At 40.5% G+C, this 16,495-nt stretch overlaps 1 protein-coding gene across 3 annotated transcripts in view; it reads left to right on the forward strand.

Moving 5' to 3' along the window:
• Positions 1-1,083: 1,083 nt before the first annotated feature.
• PRR16 (proline rich 16) overlaps positions 1,084-16,495 on the forward strand; it is a 146,091-nt gene continuing 130,679 nt past the window's right edge. For 2 of the 3 annotated variants that reach the window (XR_010426957.1, XR_010426956.1), the window contains exon 1: positions 1,086-1,367. Coding sequence is in view for 1 of the 3 variants with exons in the window: in XM_064642880.1 (XP_064498950.1) it covers positions 1,206-1,367 (162 nt within the window). In the remaining 2 variants the exon portion in view is untranslated. Of the gene's footprint in view, positions 1,368-16,495 lie in introns of all 3 variants that reach the window. The other variant, XM_064642880.1, reaches the window with a different exon arrangement.

The following is a 16,495-nucleotide window of genomic DNA, read 5'->3' on the forward strand; positions in this document are numbered from 1 at the left end:
CAGGGCAACCCTCAAAGCAAGGCTTGGCTGCATGCCTCCTTGCTGTTCATAGCTAGTGGGAGGTAGGAATACCTAAACCAACTCCTTTTACCTCTTTTGCAGCAAGATGAAAAACCACCAGAGGTGAGTGATATCTTGCAATCTCTTCATTTTGCCCCACAGATCAGTCTGTGAATAGCGCCAGGGAAAGTGAGCGTTCTAAAGCTGCACTGGTCTGTAGTTCAGAGAAAGAGCCTGATAGCACATTCATGAAAGATAATCTGGCTCACGTGCATTTTTATTTCTATTGATGAGAGACACAACCTTTACTTCCCAACTAGAATAGGGTCTACCGACCCCTGCGTTTTTGCACGGCAGTATACAGGGGTGAGCAGACGCCTTTTACCAATTCTGTGGCTTTTACAGAACACTGTCCTTCCTCATAACTTCATTCCAGCAGCAAAGTTCAAACCAAGCAATGTACACTCCAGGCGAGCCAAAGTAGTCACTTTACAGTACAGGGGTATGTGAGTGTCTCTTCCCAATTATGACTTTTATCACCAGAAACAGGCACTGTTGTTGCCTCCTTCGACAGGAATTATTCAATGAGCCAGCCACGAAAAGTGTTTCCTTTCCGAGGGGCTGTTTTGGGGGCTAAGTATTTTTCTCCGGAGAGCTTGTGCGACCCGTCCCCGCTCCCAAGGACCACCGGTGCGTGCGCGCTGGGGGGGTTCCAGGGGCGATACAGCACCGTGCACTCTCTGGGAGATACAGCGCAGCCCACTCACCCCCGCGGGCCTTGAGGCGCGGAGGAGGCTGGAGAGTCTCTCTTCCGCAGAAGCCGCCTTGCCTCCCCCGCCCCTCCGGAGCGCGGGCGGTGGGCGCTCCTCCCCCGGCCCCTCTCGCCGCCCGGGGCCGGTGCCGGGGCCGGTGGTGGCGCGGGCGGCGGCGCGGGCGGGGCGAGGCGCAGGCGCGGCGCACGGCGGGGCTGCAGCCGGGCCCCCGCGCCGCTCCGGGAGCCCATGGCAGCAGCTGCACAGCGCGGCCGCCCGGCGGAGCGCGGCGCGGCGCGGCGCCCCCGGCGCGGGATGCGCGGGCGGGCAGGCGGCGGCGGCGGCAGTGGCTGCGGCAGCTCCGGGAGCCGGAGGGACGGGGCCGGGCGGCCGGCGACCGCCGCGCTCCCCTGACCTGCGTGCCCCGCTGGCCGCGCCGGGCTGCCCCAAAGGATGTCCGCCCAGTCCAAGGGGACCGCATCCTCCTCCTCTTCGCCGTCCGAGGGGCCGCCGGCAGCCTCCAAAGCCAAGGTGAAGGAGCAGATCAAGATCATCGTGGAGGATTTGGAATTAGTCCTGGGGGACCTGAAGGATGTCGCCAAGGAACTTAAGGAGGTGAGAAACGAAGGGCTGCGCGGGCTGACCTCCGGTCTGCCCCGTATGGGGCGAGAGCCCCATCGCCCGCAGGCCGGGGTCCGGCTCCCGGCGCAGCTCCGCTGCCGCCCCCAGGCTCCTTTCGCCGCTTCTTCACCGCGGGTCAAGCAACTGGTGTCCAGGCTGGGTAGCTCCCAGTCGTATCCAGGGGCGGGCGGCTGAGCCTCGGTGCGGCGCCCGGCGGTCTGGGATGGGACGAGGAGCGCGGTTGGAGCCCCTTGTCCCGAATGCCAGGCGCCCCGTCGCCGGGCGTGCTCCCCTCGGCTGCGAGGCGGCTCTGCCTGGGAACTTCCCACCTCGGCGAATCCCTCGGAGTTTTATTTTTTCCCGGGAGGCCGGGGGTGCCTCTCCTGCGAGGTTCCTGCTGGGCAAGGAGGGTGTTCGGGGGAGCTGCGGGACTCGCAGCCCTACCCTATTCCGGGCTGCGCCGGGCCGGCATCCCGACGGTGGGAGAGGAGTGAAGAACGACCGCACTCCCGCTGCAGCGGGTTTAACTTTCGGGTTGCACCGTGCGGCCCCACGCTCACCCCCATGGAGCAGCCCGGCTCTCATTTCCCCCCGGGCCGGGCTGAGTGGCTCCGGACCCGCGCACCCGCCGCCCTTGGCGAAGGGTCCGTGCCCGGCGCCGGCAGCACCGGCTTGGGGAAGTCTGCTTCCGCCTCTGCAGCCTGCTTCACTGGGAGCTGAGCGCCCTGTTTATCTTCTTTATCTGGCAAGATTGCCTTTGCAATCTCTCTTTTGCCGGTGGCGAGTGTCATCTTTCTCAGGTTAATCTGCAGGCAGAGTGCGATTACCGCGGGCATGTTCATAAGCAGGGAAATGCAGTAGCCGAAGGATGAGAATTTGGCTGTCCTTTTGGAGATTTCTACATTCTCTTGATTTTGCTACACAACTGGTCGACAGATGGTTGGATTATGCACCGAAATTCAAGTCTAGAATCTCTGTGCATTGCTTTATAATCCTGTATTTGACATTTATAACAGGCTGTGATTTTTTGCTATCAAATATTAGTTTTCTATTTTAACAACATTGTCAACAAGTTTCATTCAACAGTCTTTTGCCATCTGAGGCAGTCTGAATTTCACCCAGTGCTTTGTATAATGTTGAAAGATGTATAAACACATGGCTCACTAATCACAGCTGTTAGGCTCCTTTCTCACTCACGATTCCAGATTTCTCCTTTTTTTTTTTAATATATCTATAATTTCTATTTTCCTTAATGTACTGCTGCCTATGCTTTGTAATTTTTGAGGTATTTTGAAGTGGGAGTAAACACTGTAGAGCAGCTCTTACACCAGTTTTTAAGACTGATGGTGCAAACTGGCTTCTGTTGCTGCAGAAGAACATTTTCAGGACCTGGAGAGGATGTAATGTGCTTTGTCCCATGAATGTAAATCGTTCGCCGCACTTAATCAGCCCTAGCTTTCTTCTAGTGAGCAAACAGGATTGCTGTAAGTGGAGATCATATATCATCATTTACTGTGGCATGTTTTATCTAAGCAAACTTGTCTGTTCTGGTTGACTGCATCTGTGATAGAGAAATGGATTTACCTCTGCTTGATGGAGAAATTTATAGAGAAGTGGAGCTGTAACTCTCTTAAGTAGCGTGTACCTGTTGAAGGGTGGAAGGATTGCCAAAACCATCTGTTTTGAGAAAATAAAAGTGTTTTTATAAAAAGAATAGTTAAATCTTGATTGTAGCTACACATGAGGTTTTGAGTAATGCTTTTCACCAAATAAGCCTTATAAAGATGATAGCTGTGATAGTTCAGTAAGCAAGAATTGAATACACATACATCTCCTTGCTTGCAATATTATCATTATCTGTTAAATACACTGTGTATGATATTTATTTTGAAAAGTCTGCAAAAGTTTGACATCTGAGTACCTTCAGTTGGCTGCCTTTGTAGTATGGACTCAATCTGTTCAAAACCGTTTAGACATAACTGCAGTGTATACTTTTTAGGTGAAAGTAAGTTAATTGATGATATTATAAGCTAATCATCAGTCTCTTTCATAGATTGTTTGTAGATGTTAGAAAGCACTGACAGCTCATCCATTAAAGCTTATGCGAAGTTAGCCTATAGTCAGTTTTGGTGTATTACATACAGAAATATACCTGTCCTTTATTTAGGTTCCCTACTGTAGGATCAGTCAAAGGGATAAACTAGTGGATGTAAGTTTATACTTTCCATTTTCACTACAAATTGTGTTTTTCTATTTTTCTGGAAATGTTATTGCTACCTTTCCCCCCTGCCCTCCACACTGGGGGTTTGCTGCAGTCTAGCTGTTGTGCTACAACGTTTTCTGTTTGGTGTTTTTTATTTTATTTTATTTTTCTATTAGGAATATGGTATTCTGAAAAGAGCATTTCATTCTTTTTATTACTATTTCAGAAGTCTTCAGTTCTGGTATAGCGGTAGGACATGAAGGGTTTTTTTTGGTGCAGTTCCTAAGTAGAAAATTTGGTGTAATATTTATTTGTGATATACATAATTTGTAAAACAGGTTTTTTTTTTCTATTTATGCCTACATATTTGTTAACCTTAAATATAAATTATGATTATACTTAAAATAGCACTTCAGGTATTGTGATAAACTGGATGTCTTCTAGCATCCTTCAGTCTTCTTTTGTAAGATTTTATGGTCAAAACGCTGTCAAATTGAAATATGGTTTCATTGCTTCAAAGTGAACTGTTCTGTAACAGTAAAGAGCTTGGCTGTACAGGACTTCTATGCCTTGTTACATTTAGCTTATGATGGTTTACTTACATTTGCATCTGCCCTTTGTTCTGAAGCTTTTTCTAATTGGTTCTTTAGCTTTTTTTGTTTTGTTTTTAAAAAGGGGAAAAGGAGGAGTGGGTAGAAGATGGGATGTTAAATCCAGATGCACAAACCATGAAGTTTATAAATATACTCTAGAAGCATGTGACTAAATCATGTGTATTAAAACTAGTACATTTTAAGAGTTACTGTGTCTCAGAAGTGCAACATCTGTCTCTTCCTTCCCACCTCCCGCACTCCCCTCCCCCCTTATTTATTGGTCTTGTCTGCTTAGGCTGAGGTAACCACAGAAGATTAAGATTGCAGAAAGGGGGTGACGGGGAGACATGATAGGATGGAGCGATGCTGAGTCCAGAGTCTCAGCTGGTGTATGGCAGTCTTCTCTAGGGTGCAATTAATTTAGGGGAGGCTTGGCCCCTTTTGTCTCCTTGCTAAAGAGAAACATCTTGAGGCTGTGTAGCAACAACAGGATGTGTTTTTGTGTTGAAATGGATTAAGTGGCTCTTATTTGATGAATATTCCAAAGAAAAATCAAAGGAGTGCCAGAGGATTGAGTAACACTTTCTATTCCTTTAGTCCAGATTATTTCAAAATCAAGTTGGCGGAGCCTTAAACTTTGGTTCTCCTCCAGAGGATTGAATAAAAGACTTTTTTCACTGAAGTCTGTCTAGAAAGATGGTTATTATAAAGTCTTGTTTTGGAGTTGATACTTATCTGTCTGGTACCTAAATAATGTCCAGCTGGAAACCAGAGGATGTGTGCTAAATTATATTGATTGTAAAATGCATGATGTAGCCCTAATTCTCTGATGACTTCAGAAGGGATTGTAGGAGATGTGCATTTGCAGCTGCAGACAACAGGGCACAGAGATTTATGTTATCCTAATACTGATATTGTAATTTTTAAGGCTTCCCTGCTTTCACATTTTATGATAATGTTGCACATTTCTGTAGCCTTGCACTTGTTTTCATTAAGGAAATACTTAACTAAATAATTTGATAAATACTTTTTGTAGCAATAAAAATTCATCGTGCAGAACAAATTCCTGGAAGTTATGTGTGAGACATTTGCATAGCTTTTAATTGGCTAAATACTCTTCAACCTTTTATCAAAAGGAAGCAGCTGTGTAGCTATTGCCAATGTTTAGAATAATCCAAAATGGAGGTTCAGGAGAAACAGAAGCCCTCATAGGCGTTGCACATGGATCAGTAAATTTCCAGTCTTTTGAATCTACCTCCTCTGTTTAAATCCTGTGAAAATGTCTTGCTGATGGAATGAGTGCATAATTCTCTGTCATCTAACTGATGTGTTTATTATCCATAAAGATGTGATCTATCAAATTTAAGCATGACTTAACAAATAATATTTTCTAAGTGATGAAATTAGCAGATACCAATCCCCCTCCCCCAAAACACCATAGCAAAGTTTGTTAGGGGATAGACAATCTGATTTCATAACCAGGCCAGTCATCATTCTCTTAGGTGGAGAGTGGTCATGTATTTTGTGGTCTTAATTTCTGAATCAGGCCTGCAGAAGTGTTTTACGATTTCAACACCAGTGTTTTCCATTCCATTTTTGGTTTTGTGTTCTGATAACAATGAAGATGGTAGGAAGGTTCTTGCCTGTTAATCCAGAAAATAGGAGGCTCCAGTTTGTATCTACCAAACACAAATGATTGGAGCAGCAACAATCAGTCATGTGTCAGTATCTCTGATGTGCAGGCAGCAATACAAGCAACAATATAAAAAATCTTTTGGGTTCATGCTGCTGCATGGAGCTGAGCCAGGGAGTTATTACAGCATAGTTATAGGATATACTATATAGAAATCTAAGGGTAGGTAGAACAATACCAAAGCATTTTAATCTATTCCTTCTTCTCCTTCTGATTCTTGCCTCTTCTCCTCTTTGTATTCTCTCCAGGTGTCAAGGACCTGCCACTCTTTTTACTATGCAGTGGCAGTTGAAGGGAGAGGTTTTTGAACATATTTGTTCCTACCATTAAAAATCCAATAAATGCAGATGCTCTACTTATATCTGGATCCTGGATGCAGGCCTGCTTAACAGTGTTCCTTCTGGAGTCTTGCTTCAGTGGATACACTGTCTGTATATGCAGATCCTGGTCAGAAATGAGAAGGACAGAAGCTTCTGCGTAATTTTTATTGCTGTGGCTGGGATTGTGATCCAGTTCAGGCACCAGGAACAAGGTGTATGAGTGAAGGAATATGCCATTCCAAAACTTGCAAGACTTTTTTTTTTCTGATTTCTTATTACGTTCCTTAATGCCAAATGCAATCATGAACCGTACCTGGATATTTGATTGCAGAGTATGATTCATTATGTAAGAGAAGCACTGCACAGCAACTTTATTGTGATCTACCCAGGGATCCAAAGAAGGCCATAAATAGTCATTGCAGATAACTGAATTGTAATTTTTCTTTCCATTTATTTCTTGTGGCCTATGAAGCATTTATACAGTTATAGACAATAAAATGTGCAATATAATAAGATAAAACTCTTACACTAGTAGTGTCAATAAAGCTAATGGAGCTAAAAGGTAATTGTGAACCTTAAAAAAAACCCCATGTGTTAAAGTTGTCAGGAACGTTTATATGCCAATACATGACAAGGTGAAGTTGCTCCACATATCATTTGTAACCAAAGCTACCAAGAGTTAGTAATTGCATTGTATAACCCAAAGAAAATAATAAGTGGTGTACGTATAGAGAATTGCTTGTCAGTATCAAGAGGCTTGACAGAGGGAAGCATACTGTCAATTTGTGCTAGCTGTTTTATGAACATCCATGTCAACTACTTCATTCCTTGTATGTACTACTAGGCTCCTGAGAGCAATGTATTGTACAATGGGGAGCTAACTAGAACATATATAAATTCAATTTTCAAATAAAAACAGTGCCACAGTGAAAATATGTATTTTTTTTTTTAATTTGAATTTCACACAGTCTGTCCAGTACTGACCATGATAACGAAAACAAAAATAGTAAGGTACAAACTTCTGTCTGTTGCAGTCAGATTTGTTCCATTGACTTTGGAAGGAACAAAACTTAAGTTTGAGTGATGTAAGTTATTTTTGGGTTGCATAATTTTTATTAAAACTTCAGAATTTAGAGGAATCGGTTGCTGCCACATGTATATATGAATGCATTATGCAATACCAATGACTTGGTTGAACACCATCATTGATGTTTGGAATATCTTTGACAGTTTCCTCTGGAAATTATGCAAAGCTTCTGTTCCCATTATTCACACTGGACAAAGGTCTGGAATACCCTTCCCACTTCCAGTCAAAAATTCCAGCCAAATTGCTGCTCACATGTTGTACACATGCTGTACACAAATAGTTAGTACTCCTTGTGGTAGCTGTGGGAGAGGTGCTAATGTTGTCCCTGAGTTTAAAGAGTACTTTCCCACAATACCTCTTTTGCAATACCTTTATGAATGAGCATCACTATTTTCTTCCAGTTTTCATTTCTTTTAGAGCTGCAAAACATTGACATCTCATAGTCTTCTCTGTATATTATACTCGTTCTTTGAAAGGCTGGTGTACTAAATGTTCAGTAACCTCACAGGGTAACTCAAGTATTTGCTGTGCAGGCTTTGTTTTCCTTTGCTAGTAGTTGGCATTTTTGTTTGTTTGTTTTTTTAATAGAAGCAGTAAATAGCAGTTGATGTACATTGTATTTTTAATGAGTAAAATGTTACCTCTCTTGAGATACGAATGTATGATAAGGGCTGCAGCTGATACATGCCTCCTCCGTAGAGTTCCTGTCCAGCTCTATGCAATATTGACTGGTCATTCTTGCTGTAGCTACCTTCAAAATGCCATTTATTATTGTACCCAGCGGAAGAATCAAAGCAGACCCTGCTTTCATTGTGGAAGGGCTGAGAAAATCCTCTCTCTCTCTCCAACCTCCCTCTGTCAGGTCGTGTGTGTGTTGAATGACGCATGAGAGGTCTTAGTGGCTTAGCTGCTGGCATTCTGGTTTAGTTTAAAATTGTTGCACTACAGCTGATGGGAGGTAGTGAGGAATAATTGCCTCCAAACAGTAGTAATACCATCAGTTGTTGCTTTTGCAAAAACTATAGTATATGTTTTTAAAGGTTAACAGAATCATCTGTTGTTTCATGCAGCATGTGCCACATTGCGTTATGAAGACTGAGAGCACTGATGTTGAATCATTTCCAGATTTCATTGTAGATTATTTCTCAGTAATGTGAAAAATCCTGTAATTTTAAAACTTTTCATTTTTTTCTCCTTGATTTTTTTTTTTTAATAATCCAAGTCATTATTTCAGTCCTTCACCCCTGATGGTATTATGTTTTTCTCTTTTTTGTTGTCTGTTTACAGTTCTTTGAGTGAAGAACTTCAAGGTAGAAGTAGAGTATGACATCCTTACTTGCACTATAATCATTTCCCTTGTAAGTAGAAGAAGATTAGGAAAATCTTAGGAAAATAGTGTGAGAAGTTTACTATGTATTTAAAGTGAGACCAGCTGCAGGGTGCTCCAGGACTACCAAAAACTAGATTTGAGCTTTTCACCCAACTGCAGAAAATTAGATAAGTATTTAAAATATGCAAAATTTTGGTATCTAATAACGATTCATACTTTACTGGAAATGTCACTGTGTTAAAGCAGGCAGTTTATGTGGCTTGAAGGATGCAGATTCTAAAAACTAACAAAGTGAAAACAAGAAAGAAGAAGAAATTAATTCTCTGTTGTAGTTTATTGGTTTATACCCATGTATCTGTCCTTTCTGTATAAAATTATTTGTGAAGATGTGAAAAATCAAGGTCAGTATGTTTTTTCTTTACTGCGGTGTAATAAAACAAAGTGTAATTCTTTCTTTGTATGCTTTGTCACTGAGATTTTCAGCTAAATTAACTACTGGAAGTTCAGCAGTTATTGGGCAAATAATTGGAGCAGATATATTTATTTTTTAATATAGAATCACAGACTGGTTGAAGTTCAAAAGGACCCCTGGAAATCGTCCAACCCATTCAAGAGTCAACTAGAGCAGGTTTCTTAGGATCACCATCTTGAATATCTTCAAGGGTGGTGACTCCATGACCTTTTTGGATTACCTATTTCAGTGTTGAATCACCCTTATGGTAAAAATGTTTTGTCTTGTGTTTAAGTAGAATTTCATGTATTTCTAATTGTGCCCACTGTTGTATCATTTGTTCCTTCTAATCAAGTCTATAACAGATGCTCCAACCCCTTAGTTATCCTCCAACCCCTTTCCTGAACTAGGTCCTGTTGTTCATATCCGTCTTGTACTGGGGAGGCCGGACTTGCACACCATATTTCAGACTCAAACTCAAAAAATCAGGTATATATTCATTAAAAATGCAATGTCACAAACATTAATTTCCCTCAATAGATATTTCTTTATCTGAAATTTTTAAATTAACTGAAAAACCTATTTTCTACCTTTTTGTTTGGATTCTAGTTATCTGGTTGTTATTACAAGCAAAAGCCATCCATGATAGATAAAGTTCACATTGTTTTCTAAAATTGGCTTCATTTTTTTCTCAAAATACTACAGAACTGTTCTCTTAAATAAATGATTTTCAGTTGCCACCTGGAGTGCACTTTATTCTGTATGTGTTTTTACTGATGATTGCAGTCACCCTTTGAATGGGGTAAGTTCATGAAGCAGGTGGTTTATGCTACTGCTATGGAGTTTTATTTGTGATATCTGGAGTGGTACAGTCTAGACTTATTTCACTTTCATTGCTTATGAATAATGCTATAGCATGTTTTAAGGTTCAGTAAAGCTGTGGCATTTGGATAAAGAAACATTCTGTGTATGGACACAGTGTTTGGTAGTTTGCATAATTTATTAAGACTAGGAAACTATACAAGTATATGTAGATCTGCTCAGGTAATAACTTTTAATTTCTTGAAATCAAAGTGCAGATGGTAAGACTTACAGGAAACTGATGTTCGATCAGGGTGGAATGTTTATGTTCAAGCAAAAGAATGAAGAGGTTATGATTATTATTTTTTGTTGTTTCCTGTTGACGGTTGGTTTGCATGTGCTTGTTTTCCTGTTGGTGGTTATTTGATTCTGTGTATTAAATAAAATTCATAGAAAGTGAGTGGTTGAATTGTAAGCACTTTAAATGGTATGCAAACACCTTAATTAATTATTTTGATTAGATGTTCTTAAATCTTAGCAAGCTGATGTGATACAGCTTTGACTTCCCTAGAGCTATGCCATCTTGTATTGACTGCACTGTTGTCTGTAAGCAGTGCCAGTCATTCTGGAGATTTGGTGTGCGCAAAACTGGTGTCTTGGATTCACATATCTAACTTCAGGAGAAATTAGAAACTCAGTACTTCTATAGACAGTAATATGTATAAACTGCAATGATGAGGTTCCAATTCTTTTATCTAAGCCTCAAGTTCATTGCATACCAAGGAACTGTAGACTGAGATTGGATAAAGCTAGACATACATAGAAATTTTACATTTGGTATCATGTAACTGATGAAAATGTCCTTTAAAAATCTCTAAAAATATCTTCTAAATTTTAAAAGTCCTTAAAGGTAGTTTAAAACCTTCTATTCAATAATTAATCTTTTCTATTTAGTGCAAGATTGTAAGTATGACAGGTAGCATCCTAATAAAAAAAATTGACTGTATTTTAATGAATGACTGCTGTATACTAGTTCTAGGAGAAATAGTATATATTATTCATGAATATACTATTCATGACCGGCATCATGAATATCTAATTGAAGTTTCTTACGAATTAAAAAAAAATAAATTAGTTCTATCAAAGTCAAAATTTACTTAGCGGACGTCATCTTAAAAACAGGAGCTACTTTTATGATACCTTCAACAGAATATTAAATATACCTAGTCAGTTATTGTTTCAATAATTTGGTAGTCTGCTATAAACTTATATCTGTCTCAGAATATAAATTATTTTTGAGTTTGTATGTTTAACAAGTATTAGTCAATCCAGGGCATAAAATAAAACGCTAAAAGTAAAAGTTAATAAATAACCTTTTGGACTCGTACTTTCTTTGAGAAAATGCAAGTGACCTTGACTTGATGCCTCGTATTATGCAATCAGCTGTAGTTAATAACAATCTATTATGAAAAGAAGGAAGATCTTGTGGATCATGTACTAAATGTGAAGTGTGCTTTTGTTTAGTTTTCACCACTTCTTAGAGTGACATCTCATAACATCCTGGTATAATGTGACAGCTTTTCAAATTACTTTTGGTTTTTTATCGCTATCTTTTGAAAGAGTGGCAAGGCCAAGAGGGAATTTGAAACATTATTGAGCCTTAATTTTCTAAAAATCAAGACAGAGTACTTGTGCCATGTTCATCTGTTATTTCTCAGTTTAATTTACTAATCAAGAATGAGGCATCAGTTTTGTCACTGTGAATTACAGATATGATATATCTTCCTTGTTTGCATGGTTTCTTGTACATAATGAAACATAGTTATCTGCTACATAACTGTTAATACACTGCAATTAAATCTTGAACAAGTAGATTTTTTGATAATTAAATGTCTATTTTGAACAGATTAAATTGTTTCCTTGCTTTTTGTATGGTAACTATAGACTTGTAGAATGCTGTGGAATTTTTCCTTGAAGAACTTAGTGTTAGACTTTGGTAGCCTGTATGGCTAGAGGACAAGATGTCAGCATCTTACTTTCTTCTGATGTAGCACCCTAGCAGATGGATATGTCTTTAAGATTTTCTTCTGGTGAAGGAGATATTCTTGGAGTCTTCACATGCTTCCTGTTGCAGACTGCCAGTTGATACAGACAGGGGACATAGTACAATGCTTTTGTGGCTGGAAACTCTTTAATCTAGCCCAAAAAACTTCATTGGGCAAACAAATAATGACAATTAATAACAACACCTAGGTTGTTGTGGTTTCTTTGTGCTAGTGTTGACACTCAGCTCTGGTAGCTCTTTAATATTTCTTCATCTGGCTGTACATCTATGTTGGTACATTAGTAAAGAATATATCTTTTTATTTATTTTGGCAGACTCTCCGTTTGGTGAAACAGATCTTTTCTATCTCTATTTTGATTGACTTGGTCTTCATAGAAATGTGTTCAATCCCGTAGGTGAGGTCTAGTCAGAGCTTTGCACACAATGTTGCTTATCTTTGCTGGAACCATCTGTTTTCCTACATCCTGAGGTTGCATTGAAGTTGCCTGGTGGTAGCCGTTCCGTGATGACCCTCTGTGCAGAGCTCTGTGAACTAGTGGATTTCCAGTCTGTAGAACAAAGGGATAGGTCCCCCCTGAGCCTCCTTTTCTCCAGGTGAGACACCATCTCAATTCTTCAGCGTCTTCTTCTGTGACCAAGTGACTGGTTTAGTGGATGAGGGAGAGGCTATATATATGTTGTCACCCACAGTGTCCTCCTGGAGAAACTGGCTTCTTCAGGAACATAGCGGGTGTACTCTTTTCTGAGTGAAAAACTGGCCATGCTTAGAGGGTGATGGTGAATGGAGTCACTGGTAGCTAGTCATGTCGTGTTCCCCAGGGCTCAGTGTTGGGACCAGTGCTGTTTAATATCTTCACTGATGTCCTGCATGAGGGGATCGAGGACTCACTCAGTCAATTTGCAGACAACACCAAGTTGTTGATCTTTTGGAGGATAGGAAGATTATGCAGAAGGATCTGGACAGGCTGGGTAGATGGGCCAAGACCAATGGTATGAGGCTCAACAAGGTGAAATGCTGAGTTCTGCCCTTGGGTGACAACAACCTCATGCAGTGCTACAGGCTGGAGGTAGTTTGGCTGGAAAGCTGCCAAGCCGAAAAGGAGCTGGAGGTGCTGGCTAACAGTGGCTTAACATAAACAAGTATTGTGCCCAGGTGGCCAAGAAGATGAATAGTATCCTGGCCTTTATCAGAAATAGTATGGCCCGCAGGACCAGGGAAAATATTGTCTCCCTGTACGTGGCACCGGTGAGACCACACCTTCATTCCTGTGTCCAGTTTTGATACCCACACTTAAAAAAAGACCTTATGATGGTGGTGTGAGTCCAGAGAAGGGGAACAAAGCTAGGGAAGAGTCTGGAGCACAAGTCTTGTAAGGAGCAGCTGAGAGAGCTAGGGTTATTTAGCGCGAAGAAAAGGACGTTCAAGAGACCTTATCACTCTGTACAACTGCCTGAAAGGAGGTGGTAGCCAGGTGGATGTCAGTTTCTTCTCCCAGGTAACAAATGACAAGACAAGAGTTGCACCAGGGAGGGTTCAGGTTAGATATTAGGAAAATTTTTTCATGACACAGTTGTAAAACATTGGAACAAACAACCCAGGGAGGGATTACAGTCACCATCCCTGGAAGTGCTCAGAAACCATGTGGATATGGTACTTGAGGACATAGCTTGCCAGTAGAAATTGATCTTAAAAGTATTTTCCAGCCTTAATGATTCTATGATTCTATGGAGCCTTTCACTACTTAATATCAGTTGCAAAATATAATTCAAGTTGTTAATTATCTCTTTAACAGCATATTCTTCTTTATTGTGCAGTCTTTATTTTCATGAAGTCACAGCAGACTTTTTAGTTCTGTGTGCTCTCTGAGGTAGTTTCAAACCAAGTTAGTTCTGGAAGTGAAGGGCTGTGATATTTCTGATTGGTGTTGTACTTTTACTTGAACAATTCTTCTCTGTATTTAGATTCATGAGCATCTCAGTTAACCTTGTTAGTCCCTTATAATCTGTCAACATCTAAGTTTTTTAAATGCAAAACCTCTTTATGTTTGGGTTTTTAAAATTATTTATTAAAGTCTAATTATGTTGATCTACTGTCATTATATGCCAGAGTAATTTCTATTATTGCCCTTTTTACAGGGTCTGAAATGGTCTGCAAGTATAATTTTTACTGAAGCAGAGGCTGGTTGAGAAGGATATGTCTGCTTTCACCCTCAGGAGTACTTGTGTATTACCATCAGCAATAACAATGTTGCAGGTGTTAATGGACATATTTGGAGTTGGGAAGTGCCAGCAAATGAGTACTGGACAACAAAGTAGATTCTGCAGGTTTAGTTGGTCTGATAAGTTCAAAGACTAATTGTTATTAAGGATTTTTATGAAACATTGGTTACAACACTCTGGTGTTAAATTATTGCTACAGTAATTTATATTGCAGAAGTTGAACCTGCAAAGAGATGAGCTGAGAAAGGCAAGACACAAAGTAAAGGAAACTGATATTGATCTTCAGAGTCTGAGTAATGTCTGTGTGATCTGGCAAGGAAGTCTGAAATGTCAGGAATACAACTTCAGAAAGATTTTCACTGAAATTTATCCTCGTTATTCTTTGTCCTTGCTATTCTTAGTTTTATTTTTTCCCCACCTCCTGAAAAAACTTCCTCTTAGTCACCTTAAATTGCCACTCTTATTTTCATGAGGGAATATGTCCACTTTGACTTTTCCACAGTAGTAGTCACTTATTGTTATTTGTAGACTTATGCATGTTTCTGTTTCTTTGGGGATTCTTTTGTTAATATTTTGTTGTTTGGATATTTGAACATCAGATTATTCTTGCATTGTGCATGATTAAGAAAGCATATATGGTAGTTCTGAATTTTCTCTGACTGTTTTCTCAGACCATGATTATTCTCCAAAAGCATATTTCAAAATACCTTTTTCTTTTCTCCTCTCTTATTACATCTTAGAGTAAACAAAGGCTGTTTACATCACTTAAATTTCATGCTTGTTCTAAGACAAAGTAATGCTTCTAATTAACTACTGTTAGGTGTCCTAGCCTACTTTGTCTTGTGGCAATGCCTTAATTCTCTGATCAGGGCAGTGAACTTCCTCAGTGTTTCCTGTCTTCCTTGAGGGTTAGGTTTCATCTGTTGTGAAACCATGGCTAGAGAGTGAAATCATGACTAGTTCTCTGTTGGAACTGGAATCTCCTCTCTACCAATTTTTCCCCCCCTCCCCTCTCCCCAGTCAGCAGACTTCTGGTAAGGTTTTTCAGGCTCTGGGAAATGTTATATCAGCATACCCAATTAGAAGTAAGAGTAATAGTAGCTGAAGTCAGCAATTTAAGTGGTTTTCTTCTATGAGGGAGTGACATTAATCATTTGTCTTTGCATGTTGGTACAAACCTATCAGTGAAGTAAAATAATGTATGAAGGACCAATTTGCTATGGGATGCTGTATGTTCATGTCAAAGGATCACTGTCCAAAACGGCTGGGTATATTTACAAATGCATAAAATGCCATTCTGAAGAGTTAACTTCGTTTTGTTAGTTTCATTTTGTTTTGTAGACAAACATAATGTTGCAGAAAGTGTAACTCATCACTAGATTGCCAGGTGTTTCCCAGTATAAAATCTGGCCCTCAGTTATTTTGTAAAGGTCAGATAGTTCAGACAGAATTTTTCAATTCTGAATTCCATATCATGCTGGTATTATTTTTTAGAAAAACCTTTCTTTTAGACTAAGTAGCTGCTCTACTTTAGAGCAATAAGCATGGGAAAATGTTATGGGTTTGATCATACTTGTCATCTTCATGCTTGAAAGCTTCCCTCCCCCCAGCCCTCCCCTTCACATCCTTTCTGTACTGTAGCAAAGAAGTCTAGCCTTTGCTAGAGTATAGTTTTTTGATCACGGAAGCCTGTCTGACAGGACCAGGGGATGTAAATGTTCCCTCTGAGCTGCTATAACAAGTTTGATTCTTTTTCTTCTCCTCCCCTGAGTAGGCCATGCCACTATCCTGAGCTATCTTGATGGAGAGATGTGTAGCTCCAATGAAAGGAGAAGGTTCAGGACAAACTGGGGTTAAGATGCTGTGATGTACCTAAATTGCATGTGCAACTTACCTTTGCATAAAGGTTGTTAGAAGAGTGTGGAAAAATGACCGTAAGTGAAAAACTAATACAATGATAAAGCTGTGTCCTGAGATGTGCATGTTAGAGGGCTCTGGAAAGAAGATGCCAAGTTTAAGAGTTTCGAGCTGAATCTATGTATTAAAGACCTTTTCTTCGGAGGGCTGAATAAAAAGGCTCCCAGGATCCTGGACTCTCATCTCTAAGTGGGTGAAACCCTCTAGTGAAAGGTACATCAGTCTTCCATATCCTTCATATCATGAGTGTCAATTGTCTTGTTTCTTTGCGTGCCAGAGGTCTGTCATGGTTTGAGAGCCCTAAAAATCCAATTCCCTAGTCCAAGCCCCCTCCCACATCTCAACTCAGTGTGAGATGGATTTTCCAGACACCACACGAGACTCAGAAGGGGGGAAAGGGAATATATATTACAATGACTGTACAAATAAATACTACAATTCA

Source organism: Pseudopipra pipra, chromosome Z (assembly GCF_036250125.1).
Source record: "Pseudopipra pipra isolate bDixPip1 chromosome Z, bDixPip1.hap1, whole genome shotgun sequence".
Classification (NCBI taxonomy): domain Eukaryota; kingdom Metazoa; phylum Chordata; class Aves; order Passeriformes; family Pipridae; genus Pseudopipra; species Pseudopipra pipra.